The 13,874-nt window shown below is 44.9% G+C and overlaps 1 protein-coding gene across 1 annotated transcript in view; it reads right to left on the bottom strand.

The window, feature by feature from the left end:
* Positions 1–2,879: 2,879 nt before the first annotated feature.
* The window catches only part of LOC308678396 (transmembrane protease serine 11E-like), a 67,142-nt gene continuing 56,147 nt past the window's right edge, over positions 2,880–13,874 (bottom strand). The window contains exons 8-11 of the mRNA XM_081345554.1: positions 13,266–13,434; positions 12,497–12,762; positions 4,766–4,908; positions 2,880–4,099 (exon numbers count right to left, since the gene is read on the bottom strand). Coding sequence (XP_081201680.1) covers positions 3,938–4,099; positions 4,766–4,908; positions 12,497–12,762; positions 13,266–13,434 — 740 coding nt within the window. The 3' untranslated portion in view covers positions 2,880–3,937. The remainder of the gene's footprint in view (positions 4,100–4,765; positions 4,909–12,496; positions 12,763–13,265; positions 13,435–13,874) is intronic.

The following is a 13,874-nucleotide window of genomic DNA, read 5'->3' as shown; positions in this document are numbered from 1 at the left end:
AGGAATATTCACAATGGAACCTTAATAACAAGTAAATCAATATTCTATTATATTTAAAAGTTTACATATCAACACAGTCACTTTAACCAAGAAGGCAATAGGTTTTGTTTGGCATAACCTGTTTTTAACAAGCTCATGCTGGCTTCTAGTAATCACTGTTCGTTTTTAGTTGCTCACAAATCCACTGCTTGATTATCTTTTCCAGATTTTCCCAGTTATTGATGTTGATTGGTCTGTAGTTTCCTGGACCCTCTTTTTTCTCCCTTTTTGAAGATTGGAACCACATCAAGTTTTTTCCAGTCCTCTAGCAGTGAAAACCATGGTCCCAAAATTCAAAGTTGTCTTGATGGCATCATCTGTTGAGCAAGCAATTTGCCTCTAGAATCGTCCATTCCCTCACTGGGTATTGACTTTCCATTGGAAATATGGATGAAAATATGCTCCTAAAGTCTTTTACCTTCCTGCCTCGTAGCCTACTTTAGCTGAAAAATATTTTTTTTGTTATTCTGTTCAGAAAAATGTGGGCAAAGATTTTGCCTGTGGTGGACAACAGCAAGATACCTTTATAATATCTAATTTGCTTCCCTTGTTTTTATAGAATACACAATGAGGGCATCACTGAAGTCTTCAGGCATCTCCTCCATGGACCAAATGTTTTCCAAAGCATCTTGGAATGCTTGCAAGGTGTTTGCATCTAGTGCAGGAATGCCACCCAGCCCTGTTGTTTTATATGAGTTCCTCTGCAAGATCACTTTCTTGATTTCATCAGTAGAATGAGGCAGGTCATCTTGAAAGAGTTGGACTTGGTCTGGGTCTTATAATCTGTTGATGTTGAATGATTTTCTGACAGTCCTTGGTTGCTTGGAATAAAAAGGGTCTATGTGAAGATGGAGGATTTTAAATATAAGAATAAAGAAGATTCATATAAGGCTTCTTCCCTATCTACATATCCTTACATATGATCCCTTCATGTTAGAAAGGAGTTCTTTTAAGCTCTTTAATATTGGCAGGACAGAGATATTATTACTCTGAATTATTTTAGCTTAGAAAGATAAAGATTTATTGTTGCTGTTGTTGTTGTTTTCTAAGCTTGCCCTAAAGGATGCTATTCCTGGGTACTGAACTCCTCTTGTTCAATGCTTTATTTGTTTTCACTGCAGTAGGTATAGTAATTTGAACAGTTTGAATATACACAACTGAATCACAGCATTTAAATGTGAGCAAAGGGTATGGTAGCTGTTCTGGTATAATCCAGAAGTCTGTAAATATGTATTACTGTCAGCGCTTATATTTCCACTCTACTGTATTTATCACCATTCAGCAAATAAACCTGTTACATGGATTTCATTAGATTCAGCCAAATAAGGGATGAAAATCTTTGAAACTCTAGTCTAGTGGAATGTGAGCAGTACATTGTAACTGTAAATCTAGGTGATCAAGATGTATTTCATCTATGCAATAGGCTGAGAAAATATTTATAACAATAACTTTATAGGCTGATAAGGATTCCAGAGATACTTTTGAAAACAGCCACCTGCTGTTTAAATAACCACCTAGATCAGGGATCCCCAACTCCCGGTCCGTGGACCAGTACCGGGCCATGGCATGCCAGCAACTGGTCCGCACAAACAAACAAAGCCCCATCAACAAGATGCAGGCAGGTTTTTCCTCCGGTCTGCGGAAAAACCTCTCTCCACAGAACCAATCCCTGGTGCCTAAAAGGTTGGGGACCTCTGACATAGATGGTTATTTAACTTTCATTCTCTTGCATACAAGCACATCTCTTGTATCTAGATGAAGGTTTCTCAAGCTTGATCTGTGGAACCCTAGGATTCCATGAGAGGTCATCTGGGAATTTGTCATTTAAGTCAACAAAAGCCTTCAAACTTCCAACTGTAAGTTGGCTCACTGTAGCGAGCAGAGGGCCGGGGTTTTGCACATGCATGTAAGTGAGGAGGTGAGCAAAATCCAAGCTGAGCAAGGAGTGAGGAGAAGAGAAGAAAAGAGCAGCAAATGGTGAGAGAGAGCGTGCTCAAGAGAGAGTGACCTCTGGGCCTCTGTGATGGGCCTCTCCTTGCCAGCATGCCAGTTTGCCAGTCTGCTTTTCTGCTGGTGCAATAGCTTGGGGAGTGAACGGCTACATCTCAGGGTGGGTACAGGAAATCTAGGGCTGGGTTGGCCCAGATATCAGTGGCAGCAGGACCCATCCACGGGAGAAAGAGGCAGGGGAAAGGGAAAGTTTAATTCTTTATTTTTAGTTTAAGAACACTATTAATACATATATACAGGACTACACATAAAATGAATATAGTAATTTTGTAACTTCTGGCATATATTTGAACCTAAATATTCAGGGGTTTTCTGAAGCCTGAATAATATTTTAGGGGTTCTGCCAGGCTCAGAAGGTTGAGAAAGGCTGATTTATACAGTTTGAAATGTCAAATTTAGCCATCCATCCAAAGACTGGAGATGTAAATGATTTGTAACACATATGTTGATACCAGAATGATAAATTTTTCCCTGTTCATATGGTGCTTATTTATGGGATTTGTGATCATTAATGGATAACAGATGGACTGCAATGCAAAATAATATTTTTGTTAAATTGAAGCAAGAACCAGTTGAACTCCTTGATATAAAATGTCTTAATAATGTTAATCTCATTGAATTCAAATTTTTACTGCATTTTAAACATTATAACTTAGAAATAATAATAATCCTTAATCGTGCTTAGATAGCTTCAGAATAGAGCCTTATGAATGGTGTAATTAAAACACAAAGTTTTCGCTACATTGGTTCTTCTTTGTCTCATACTTTTCTTTAAATTTTGCCGTATAAAAATAAGGAATGGAAGAAAATGTATTTTAAAAACTGTTTTTAATTCTTAAATAATCTTGGGGATGTATTCTGAGCAACAGGAAATACACAGAAAAAGGAAAGGACAGTGTTGGAGGAAGCTATTACAAACATGGAAAACTATATTACCACAGCATTTCTTCTAACTGAAATGAATGATAAATAAAACACTGGAAATTTTATTTATAATAAAAATCAACTTAGTATGGTAACTCACTAACATTTTGTTCTGTGGTTGCTCTGTTCTGCAAATTTCCCCTTCCTTTTCCAAGTAAATGCTTTTTAGTTTGAATTGACTGAATATTAAATGTTTCTAGTTCTGTTTCTCAAAATGGTCCATGTTGGGAATTGCAATTCAAAGCATTCTGGAGGCTATCAGATTAGGAGAAGGCCACTGAAAGACCATTAGAAACCATGTAATTATTCTAAGATGAGCAGTTGCATTTTGCAGCTTTTATCATTATAATTCTACCCAAGAACACAGCTAAATATGATAGCAGAACTCGTACAAACTAACTGATCCTTACTTCAATACTTTCTCAATCTGCATGGCATGTCTCTTTCTAGACTTCATGAATTAAGGAGGACTGTGGAATATCCTTCGCCCAAGACTTCTCTCCATTTTTGCAATATAGTTGTAAAGAAATTATGTGTTTGAATATTCCAATCCCTGGAAGGGATGATGCAGCAATTCTCCTTGAATAATACCATGAACTCAAAACAAAACAAAAGACTGGCCAAATTATCAAAGCTTTTGGGAGAGTTGAACATTCAATGTAATCAAGCATTGCAAACAATGCAGCATTTTAAGGATGGGAATCATAAAGAACTACAAATAAAATTATTTTGTTGGTTGCAGGTGAATGCTTCAATCTTTTCATCTTCTTGAATAACACGTGAACAGTGTTTATAATATAATATAATATAATGAGACATGGACATGAAATAACATGGAAAGAATAGTATTGATGCCTCCAGCAGAAAAACAAATCCCTACTCAACAGAATTTACCACATCAGTATGACTGTTTGTAAGAAAAACATCTTGGATCTCATACATTAATATAAAGTTACTCATTATTTCAGATTCCTGTATGCACAGCAATCCAATCTCGATAGTAAGTAACTCGTGTATAGACTCCAGGTTTATTTGGCTTAGCACATTCATCTCCCCAGCTTACTATGCCAACAAGGTACCATATTCCTCTTGAATCAGATGTAACCAATGGTCCACCAGAGTCACCCTAAAAGGGATGAAAGATTACTTTAGAAAGACCAGGAGAAAAATCTCTAACTTATGTAATCATATGATAGAGCTGTTTTATCAAAGATGATACCATCTAAAATGATTTTCCCTTGACATAAAATCTTCTTAGAGGGAGAAGCCAACAAATTAATATAGAAATGGAATAGAATAAACAAAACAATAAAAATAAAAACCACATATTTCTCACCCTTAACCACAGCTTCCCCATTCCTCTCCCTAGATGCATCATAACCTTGGAACTGCAGAAAAAATGAGCTTCCACATTTTACATCTCCTGAATCACCTCTTTTTTAAAAGATTTTTTAAAATTCTGTGTTTATTTTTTTATGAATAACTCAAGGTAGCTCACATATATAATACTTCCTTGTTCTATTTTCTCCTGTGAAGTAGATTGGGCTAGGATTACCCAAATTATCCAGATGGCTTTCATGCCTAAGGCAGGACTAGAACTCAGAGTTTCCTAGTTTATTGGTCAGCCTTTAAATACTACACCAAACTTGTTCTTTTTCATCTAAAACTCTGTTACTTAGTTGTAGAGGTGGTGGTGTATAAATAAGTGGTTTTCGCTCCAGTACAAAAATACTATCAAATCACAATATATGCAGGAGCCTTTTGCTGACTTCTAAGTTATTATTACACCTACCTGACAAGCATCACTTCCTCCTTCCAGGTAACCAGCACACAGCATTCCAGGTGAAATGGCTCCATTATACACTTCTCTTCTGTTGCAAATTTCATTACCTATAATTTTCACTTCTGTTTGACGAAGTTCCCCAACACTGGGACCTGGTTTTCAAATAATAATAGGGTATTTTATCCATGAAAATTCATGGAATAACAAAATTGCCTCACATTACTTAAGAAAAGGAAACATATAAGTAATGCACATAGTTTGCGGAACATATATTTAAATGCAGTTGCCAGGAAATTTCCCTCCAAAAAAGCATCTAAATAGAAACCTTTGGAAGCACCTGCTTAGACTGAGACTCCCCGGTAGCTCAGAACTTTCCTTTGGTCACTCAGCTCTCAGGTTTACAGCTATCCTGCTTTAAGGCTAGTTAAATGGGAAATTTGTTCATTCAGATTAGAACACGAGTGTCAAACTCAATTTCATTGAGGGCCACATCAGCATTGCAGTTGACCTCAGGGGGCCGGGTGGGTATGGCCTAGGTGGGCATGGCCTACTGGGTGGGCGTGGCTAGAGTGCGTATGGCCTACTGGGTGGGTGTGGCCAGTTCTACATCATTCTCATCAAGGGTGCCTATGGGGGCCTGGGTAGGAGTGGGACAGATCTGAGGGTCTCTGGAAGAAGGAGGGTCTCTGGGCCAGGGCCAAGGCAGTGGGGGCCATTCCCTCACTGTTTCCAGGATGGCTTCGCGGGCCGCATGAAACCACTTTGCGGGCCGAATATGGCCCCTAGGCCTTGTGTTTGACATGTCTGGATTAGAACGAACAAAAATAAATTCTTTGCATATTTCTGAAAAGTTTCTAATGCAATTGAATATGATTGTTAAAAATATTGTTATCTCTAGTGATCTCTGAATAAGGAAGATTTTTGGAATGAGCTAAATTGAAAGGAATATAGTAACTGCGGTGGCTATTCCTTAACCTGTGATTTTCCAATATATCTGTCCCATCTAGCCCAATTTTTGCAGCATTTCTGCCACTTTTGCAATTCTATATTTAGTTTTCTTACAGGTGAACATGCATGTGAATACATATATTCTGCCTAAAAGAAGGGGAAGGGGTGTTACATATTCACACACACAACAACCCCCTCACATCTATAAGGGATCCCCGGCAGCCGTTGACAGCCGTCAAAAGGCTGCCGCGGCATTCCCCCCACACACACGCGGCTAGCGGCCGATTCTGACAGCTGTCAAACTGTTGCGCATGCGCAGTACACTGACAGCTGTCAAACCGGCCGACTCTGACAGCTGTCAAACTGCCGCGCATGTGCAGTACACTGACAGCTGTCAAACTTCAGAGAACCGCGCATGCACAGCTCAGCCGGAGCTGTCAAAGCTGCCAGCTGGCCCCGGCAACAAGCCACTTCAGCCGCGCCTACCTTTAGCCGGTCTCTCTCTTATTGGGCGTCCTTGTTTGGCAGGAAAACCCTGCTTGTTTATTGGTTCTTGATGTTGTTGTTCTTGTCCCTGTTGACTATAAATATGGGGGATTCCCGGCGATGCTTCGCCCGGGACCTCTGCCCAATAAACGCATTGTTTTGGACCTGCCTGCTGTCTCCTGTCGTCCCTCAAGACAGTCCACCTGGCGACGAGGATGGGATGCGGGTCTGCTTGTTAGCTGAAGTCACTAGCTGAAGCCACAAGTGAAGGAGGGAAGCCGTCCCACCAGCTGACATCGCTGAAGTCACTTGCTGGTCGGGAGAGCCCTCCACGCACACCACCCTAAGCAGACCCGTGGACCTGACAGTATGGCAAATCTTGGGCACGTCCGAGAATTCGATGTCTCCCAGCCCGAGGGCTGGGAATCGCATCTCGGGCAAGTGGAGGGGTACCTCCTCGTCAACAACATTGTCGAGGATCGCCCCAAAGCCGCGGCGCTCCTTTGCCTCAGTGGCCCGGTGGTCTATGATGTCGCCGTAGGGCTCTGCGACCCTGCTCCGGTGGCTTCTGTGCCATACGCCGAGCTGGTCGACCGCCTCAATCGTCATTTTGCCCCAAGACGGTCCGAGTTGTACTGGCACCTGAACTTCGCCCGCCAGTACTAACGACCAGGCGAGCCGGCCAAATCATTCATAGCAACGGTCCGACAAGCGGCCCGACGCTGCCGTTTCCTGGACCTCGAGGACCGCATAAGGGACCAGGTCATCGTCGGTCTGAGAAACCTGAAGCTCCAGAAGAAGCTCATTACTAAGCCGACGATGGACCTGGCCGAGTTAACAATTGAAATTATGGCATATGAAGATAGCCATCGGGAAGACGCACTGCCACCGGGAAATCCCTTCACAGGGTCAGTCCACCACGACTGCCCTAGAAATGCCGACCCAGGAACGGCCGAGCAGAAGACTGAAGTGGACGCCATCCGTCCGAGACCCGCCAACCCCCAGGCTCGCCGAGAGGGTGACAAAAGACCAGATCGTCCGGCCGGAGGCCCAAGGGAGACCACCAACCGCTCTAAGTGCGCCAGCTGCGGTGGCAACCATGCCAGGGCATCATGCAAATTTCGAAATGCCAAGTGCCATGGCTGCGGCAAAACTGGCCACATTCGCTCCGCCTGCCGCAGCACCGGCCGCGAGACCCTTCACGACCTGGAGGCAGCCCCGGAAGGTAATATTCCCTCCCCCAAATTGCCAGGGAAGGCCCTATGGTCATCCGTCATGACCACTAGTACGGACCAGGGGCCCTTAACCACCAGCTTCATCCGCCCCAAAATTAAAATTCAGGTCCGGATTCAGGGAATCCCCTGCGAGATGGAGGTGGACTCTGGGTCCTCAGTCTCCATTCTGTCCTGGGACACATTACAAGGGATCGCGCATCAGTGCAGACGCCGGTTTCCTATTACCCCCTCAAAAATTCTGCTAGCTGATTTCCAGGGCGCCCCTATCAAATTAAAAGGGGAAATGAGGCTCTCTATTAGCTATCAACATTTCCAGGGAGAATTAACAGCCCAGATCGCAACAGGTAAACGAGCCAGCCTCATTGGCCTCGACTGGTTCGAACCCCTGGGGATAAAAATTTTGGGCGTGAACCATTTCCAGCCTCACCAATTACAAGCCGTCTGCCAACAATACGCAGACGTTTTTGACGGGTCGCTGGGGAAATTCAATATCCCCCCCATTGACCTAAAATTGAACCCAGAGGTTCTGCCCATCAGGATTAAGGCAAGAAGAGTCCCTTTCGCTCTCAAATTCAAGATAGAAGCAGAGCTCGACAGGCTAATTGGACTGGGAGTCATAGAACCCACAGAAGGAGGCACTTGGGAAACCCCCATAGTCACCCCTGTCAAGCCTAACGGGGAGGTCCGCCTCTGCGTGGACTATAAAGCCACCCTGAATCGTGCTTTGAACCCCCACGCCTACCCAGTTCCAGCTGTCAGGGACGTGCTTTCTTCTATTCAGGCAGGCACCATATTTGCCAAATTAGACTTAGCCCATGCATTTTTGCAGCTGCCAGTTTCAGAGCAAACGGCCAATGCCCAAACCATAGTCACCCACCGCGGAGCGTTCAGGGTGAATCGCCTGCAGTTCGGGATCACAGTAGCACCTGGAATATTCCAGGAAACCATGGAGCGAACCCTTAAAGGAATCCCCGGGGTCTGCCCCTACTTCGATGACGTGCTCATCGCAGGGGAATCCGAGGAAATACTAGCTGACAGGCTGCGAGAGGTGCTTCAAAGATTTCGCACCGCCGGCCTCAAATTAAAAAAAGAGAAGTGCTCCATCGGAGTTCCTTCTACGGAATTTCTGGGGTACAAAATTGACGCTAATGGAGTCCACCCCACGGATTCTAAAGTCAGAGCCATCAGGGCAGCACCACCTCCCAAAAATAAGGCAGAACTACAAGCCTTTTTGGGTCTCATAAACTTCTATCATGCCTTCCTCCCCCACAAAGCTTCCATAGCAGAGCCGCTCCACAGGCTATTAGACAAAGGAGCCCAGTGGCTCTGGACCCAAGCCCACGACGACAGTTTTAACAAATTAAAACAACTCCTTTCAAGCAAATCAACTGTCACCCACTACAAAGAGAAAATGCCTCTCTGTGTCGCTTGCGACGCCTCCCCCTATGGCATAGGCGCCGTCCTCAGCCACCTCCATAGCGATGGAACTCAATCCCCCATCGCATACTACTCCAGAACCTTGTCCAAAGCCGAGCGCAATTACGCGCAAATTGACAAGGAGGCCCTAGCATTAGTGGCGAGCGTGAAGAAATTTCACGATTACTTATACGGTCGCCACTTCACAATTTTTACTGACCACAAGCCCCTGCTAGGACTCTTTACCTGGGACAAATTGACCCCGCAAATTTTATCCCCCAGAATGCTTCGCTGGACCACATTCCTAGCAGCATACTCTTTTAAAATCGAACACAAACCAGGCAAGGAAATGGGTCACGCAGACGGCCTTAGTAGACTGCCCCTGCCCAACTTCGACCCAGACCCCGCACCTGCCGGCCAACTCCTGGCTATCCAGGAATTGCCTGACCGCCCCGTATCTGCAAAAGAAATAGCTACAGCAACCAGCAAGGACAAAATCCTGGGAAGGGTTCTAACCTGGGTCTTAACCGGCTGGCAATCCACCTCCCCGGGTCCAGAATTTCAGCCGTACTTCCTAAGATGCCTTGAACTGTCAGCCCACCTCGGCTGCGTCCTTTGGGGCAGCCGTGTCATCGTACCCGCCCCGCACAGGCAACAAGCTTTAACCTCCCTTCACGAAGGCCACCCCGGTGTGGTCAAGATGAAATCTCTCGCCCGCAGCTACTTATGGTGGCCAGGGCTCGATGCAGACATCGAAAACTTTGTAGCTACCTGCAACATGTGCCAACAGACCAGGCCACCTCTCCCACACGCCCCTGTCCATAAGTGGGAGGTCACAAAAAACCCCTGGTCCAGAATTCACATCGATTACGCCGGCCCCTTTCAGGGACAAAATTTTCTAATAATAGTAGATAGTTTTTCCAAATGGCTCGAGGTCATCCCAGTTGCCAGCACAACCTCAGCAGCCACAATCAGGGGTTTAAGGAGGGTATTTGCCACCCATGGGTTGCCTGATGTCATCGTATCTGACAACAGGCCCCAATTCACCTCTAATGACTTCCAGGTTTTCATCAGGGCCAACTTGATTAGGCACGCCACCTCCGCGCCCTTTCACCCCTCCACGAACGGTCTCGCAGAGGCCATGGTGAAGGCGACTAAAGAAGCCCTAAGGAAAATCATCTCCGGTGACTGGCACTGCAGACTGGCGAAATACCTCCTGGCCCAGCACTCAACACCCTGCACCACCACCGGCAAGTCTCCGGCCGAACTCCGTTGGGGGCGCCGCCTGGTCATAAAACTGGACCGTTTGCACCCCGACAGGGCAGCCGCCGAACAAACCCACGCACCGACTGTCAAAGTCTTCCCTCCCGGCCAGCCCATTTGGGCAAAGAACTTCGGGGCCAGCGACAAGTGGCTACAGGGCGTGATCTCCGACCAGACTGGCCCAGTCTCCTACCTCATCGACTTAGGAGACGGAAGGCTCATCCAGCGACACGCTGACCAACTGAGGAAGCAGGTGCCACAGGACTGCAGTTCCCGAGCCCAACCGGGCACACCAATTTCCCCAGCGGCACCACCAACGCCACCTAGCCCAGCACCACTCGTCCCAGACATCGCCGATGACCCCCAACCTCTAAACCCCGAAACTTTCCCCGCCAAGGAAAGGGAAGACCAGCCCAGCACAAGCCAGCCCAGCCCGAGCCTCCGCCGCTCCACCAGACCGCGGAAGGCCCCCTCGTACCTGGAGGACTATGAATGGGCCGGCAGCAGGACTAGTGGAACTGACCCCAGCTAAACTTCCAGGGGCAAGGGGGGAAGGGGTGTTACATATTCACACACACAACAACCCCCTCACATCTATAAGGGATCCCCGGCAGCCGTTGACAGCCGTCAAAAGGCTGCCGCGGCATTCCCCCCCCACACACGTGGCTAGCGGCCGATTCTGACAGCTGTCAAACTGTCACGCATGCGCAGTACACTGACAGCTGTCAAACCGGCCGACTCTGACAGCTGTCAAACTGCCACGCATGCGCAGTACACTGACAGCTGTCAAACTTCAGAGAACCGCGCATGCGCAGCTCAGCCAGAGCTGTCAAAGCTGCCAGCTGGCCCCGGCAACAAGCTGCTTCAGCCGCGCCTACCTTTAGCCGGTCTCTCTCTTATTGGATGTCCTTGTTTGGCGGGAGAGCCCTGCTTGTTTATTGGTTCTTGATGTTGTTGTTGTTGTCCCTGTTGACTATAAATACGGGGGATTCCCGGCGATGCTTCGCCTGGGACCTCTGCCCAATAAACGCATTGTTTTGGACCTGCCTGCTGTCTCCTGTCGTCCCTCAAGACAGTCCACAAACAGCCTATCTGGTCAGCAACATATCAGTCAAAAGGCTTAATTGCATATTGTCAAAAAGTTCCAACTCTGTTATTCTGTGGCTGGCTTTCATTGCTAAGAAGGGCTTGAACGCATGGTGTCCTGCATTCTAGTCTTTTGCTTTAACACTACGCCAAATTGCCATGATGTTGAGTGTTTCTCTGAGAAACTGTATTCAATGAATAGTCCTCAATAGCACTACATCCACATGGAAAAAAGTAAGCAGTGGATTACCACAAGACTCCATCTTAGGCCCAGAACTCTTCAATATCTTCATAAATAACTTATATGAGGGAATTGAAGGGGAACTCATTAAATTTGCAGATGGCAATAAACTGGCAGGAGTAGCCAACACCCCAGAACACAAACTCAGGATCCAAAAAAATCTTGACAAACTTGAACAATGGGCCCTATCCAACAAAATGAGTTTCAATGTGGAGAAAAGCAAAGTTTTACATTTAGGCAGGAAAACCCAAAGGGCGAGATCTGGCTTAACAACAGCAACCGTGAGAGGGACCTTGGAGTCCTAGTGGACGATCATTTGACTATGAGCCAGCAGTGTGCAGCAGCAACCATAAAAGCTAATACAATCCTGGGTTGTATAAATAGAGGCATAGAATCAAGATCACATAAAGTATTAGTACCGCTTTATAAAACCCTAGTAAGACCACACATGGAACACTGCAGCCAATTTTGGTCACCATATCACAAAAAAGATATTGAGAGTTTGGGAAAAATTCAGAGAAGAGCAACTAAGATGAACAAAGGCCTGGAGACTAAAACGTACAAACAACGGCTGCAGGATTTGGGTTTGGCTAGTCTAAAGAAAAGAAGAAATAGGGGAGACATGATAGCAGTGTGCCAGTATCTGAGGGATTGCCACAAAGAAGAGGGGGTCATGTTGTTCACCAAAACACCAGAGGGAAGGACAAGAAACAATGGTTGGAAATTGACCAAATTGAGTAGCAACCTGGAATTAAAGAGAAACATCCTGATAGTAAGGACAATCAACCAGTGGAACAGCTTGCCTCCAGAAATTGTGGGCGCTTCATCACTGGAGATTTTTAACAAGAGGCTAGACAATTACCTGTCTGAGATGGTATAGGTTCTCCTGCTATTCTATTCTCCCTGAAATCTTCACGGATATATCTGGTTGGGAAAGGAGATAAGCCCTCTTAATAGTGTAATTTGGTGTCTCTATAATCTGGAACCAAGCCTGCTGTGGTTAACAAATGATCAAATAATGATTATTCACATAAGCTAACTAGTCCCAAAGAGGAAGCTACTAACCGTCATCTCTAAGAGCACCAAATCCTGTAACAGCACAAGTGGTATTCTCTGGAAAAATATATGAAGCTTCTGGAAGACAAACACGATGTACAGCAGTTGTAAGTTCCACTGGGGGTGAAATCTCTACAACAGCAATATCAAATTCATGATTCATGACATTATTGGCATAATGATCATGAACGATGATCTGGCGAAGATTCCTTCTCATTGTTGGAGGTCTTAGACGAGCCCCAAAACTACTTGTCCAACTTCTGACATCTCGGACACTGAAAAATATTAGAGAGTACAGATTATACAATAAGAACTCTATTTGCATTTTCATTTATTGTAAGCAAAACTTCACAATGGTTCCTTGCTAACTGTTTTCCAGCTTTTCCTGCACTATCTCACTACCATCAGACTTCAAGATTAGAAATAAATTCATAAAATGAAGTGTTTAGGAGTAACAGCAGCTGAGAGCAGAGATGGTTAAACATCACTCTCTCTTCTACAATTTTATTAGTTTTGAACATACGAGACAAATTTTTATTAGTGGTAACATCTGTGCATAAATGAATTGGGAAAATTTTATTGCTTAAATATGTTGATTCAGGTGTAGTCATAGAGCAGGTGTGTCAAACTCGCAATATCATGTGATGTGTCGCGATGTATCGCAACTTTTTTTCTATTGCCAGCAATGGAGTGGGCGTAATTTCGCCATGATGCATCCGGCCCATGGGCTGGCAGTTTGATACCTCTGTCTTAGAGGTATAGGGAAAGATTTACTCACCCTCTAAAACAATGAGCAGCAGTCACAAGCCAGTTATTGCTGATCAGTGTTGCTCCACAACGGTGAATGCCATTCAGCTGGAGACTAGCTTGCCAGGGCCATTCCCCTTCCCCTGCAATACTTCCTCCGTAGATTCTCTCCACAGATCTGTCCAGTCGTGTCCCACAACCTACTCCCAGCCCCCCAAAAAGAATGTTCATTTCATTTCATTTCAGAACACATTATTAAAGGGGATCTGGGGGTTTGCTAGAAGAATAAAAATCACAATTTATTAGAACATAATTTCTAATTTTTTAAAAATAAACAAAGTACTCTTCTTTGGAAATATGGAGAATGGGCTAATTTTGTTCATGTTTGCCTGGAAGACATTCTCACTAAAGATGGTGGAATGTATTAAACAGCCATAGATTATTCATTCACTGAACATTAAGGGAACAGGCAAGGGGGTATCAAAACACAATTGTTTCTATTTATGTGCTGTCTTGATATTGCTTTTTTCTTGCCCTAAATTATTTATTCACAGCAAAACAAGAAAATAATTGCATAATCTCTTTTGAATACAGGTGGTATGACTATAATTGGGACAGAATGTCTGTTGCTAGGCCAGCT

Source organism: Vipera berus, assembly GCF_964194415.1.
Source record: "Vipera berus genome assembly, chromosome: Z".
NCBI classification, from domain to species: domain Eukaryota; kingdom Metazoa; phylum Chordata; class Lepidosauria; order Squamata; family Viperidae; genus Vipera; species Vipera berus.
Note: the sequence above shows the minus strand (reverse complement) of the source record. Positions and strands in the feature narration are given on the sequence as shown.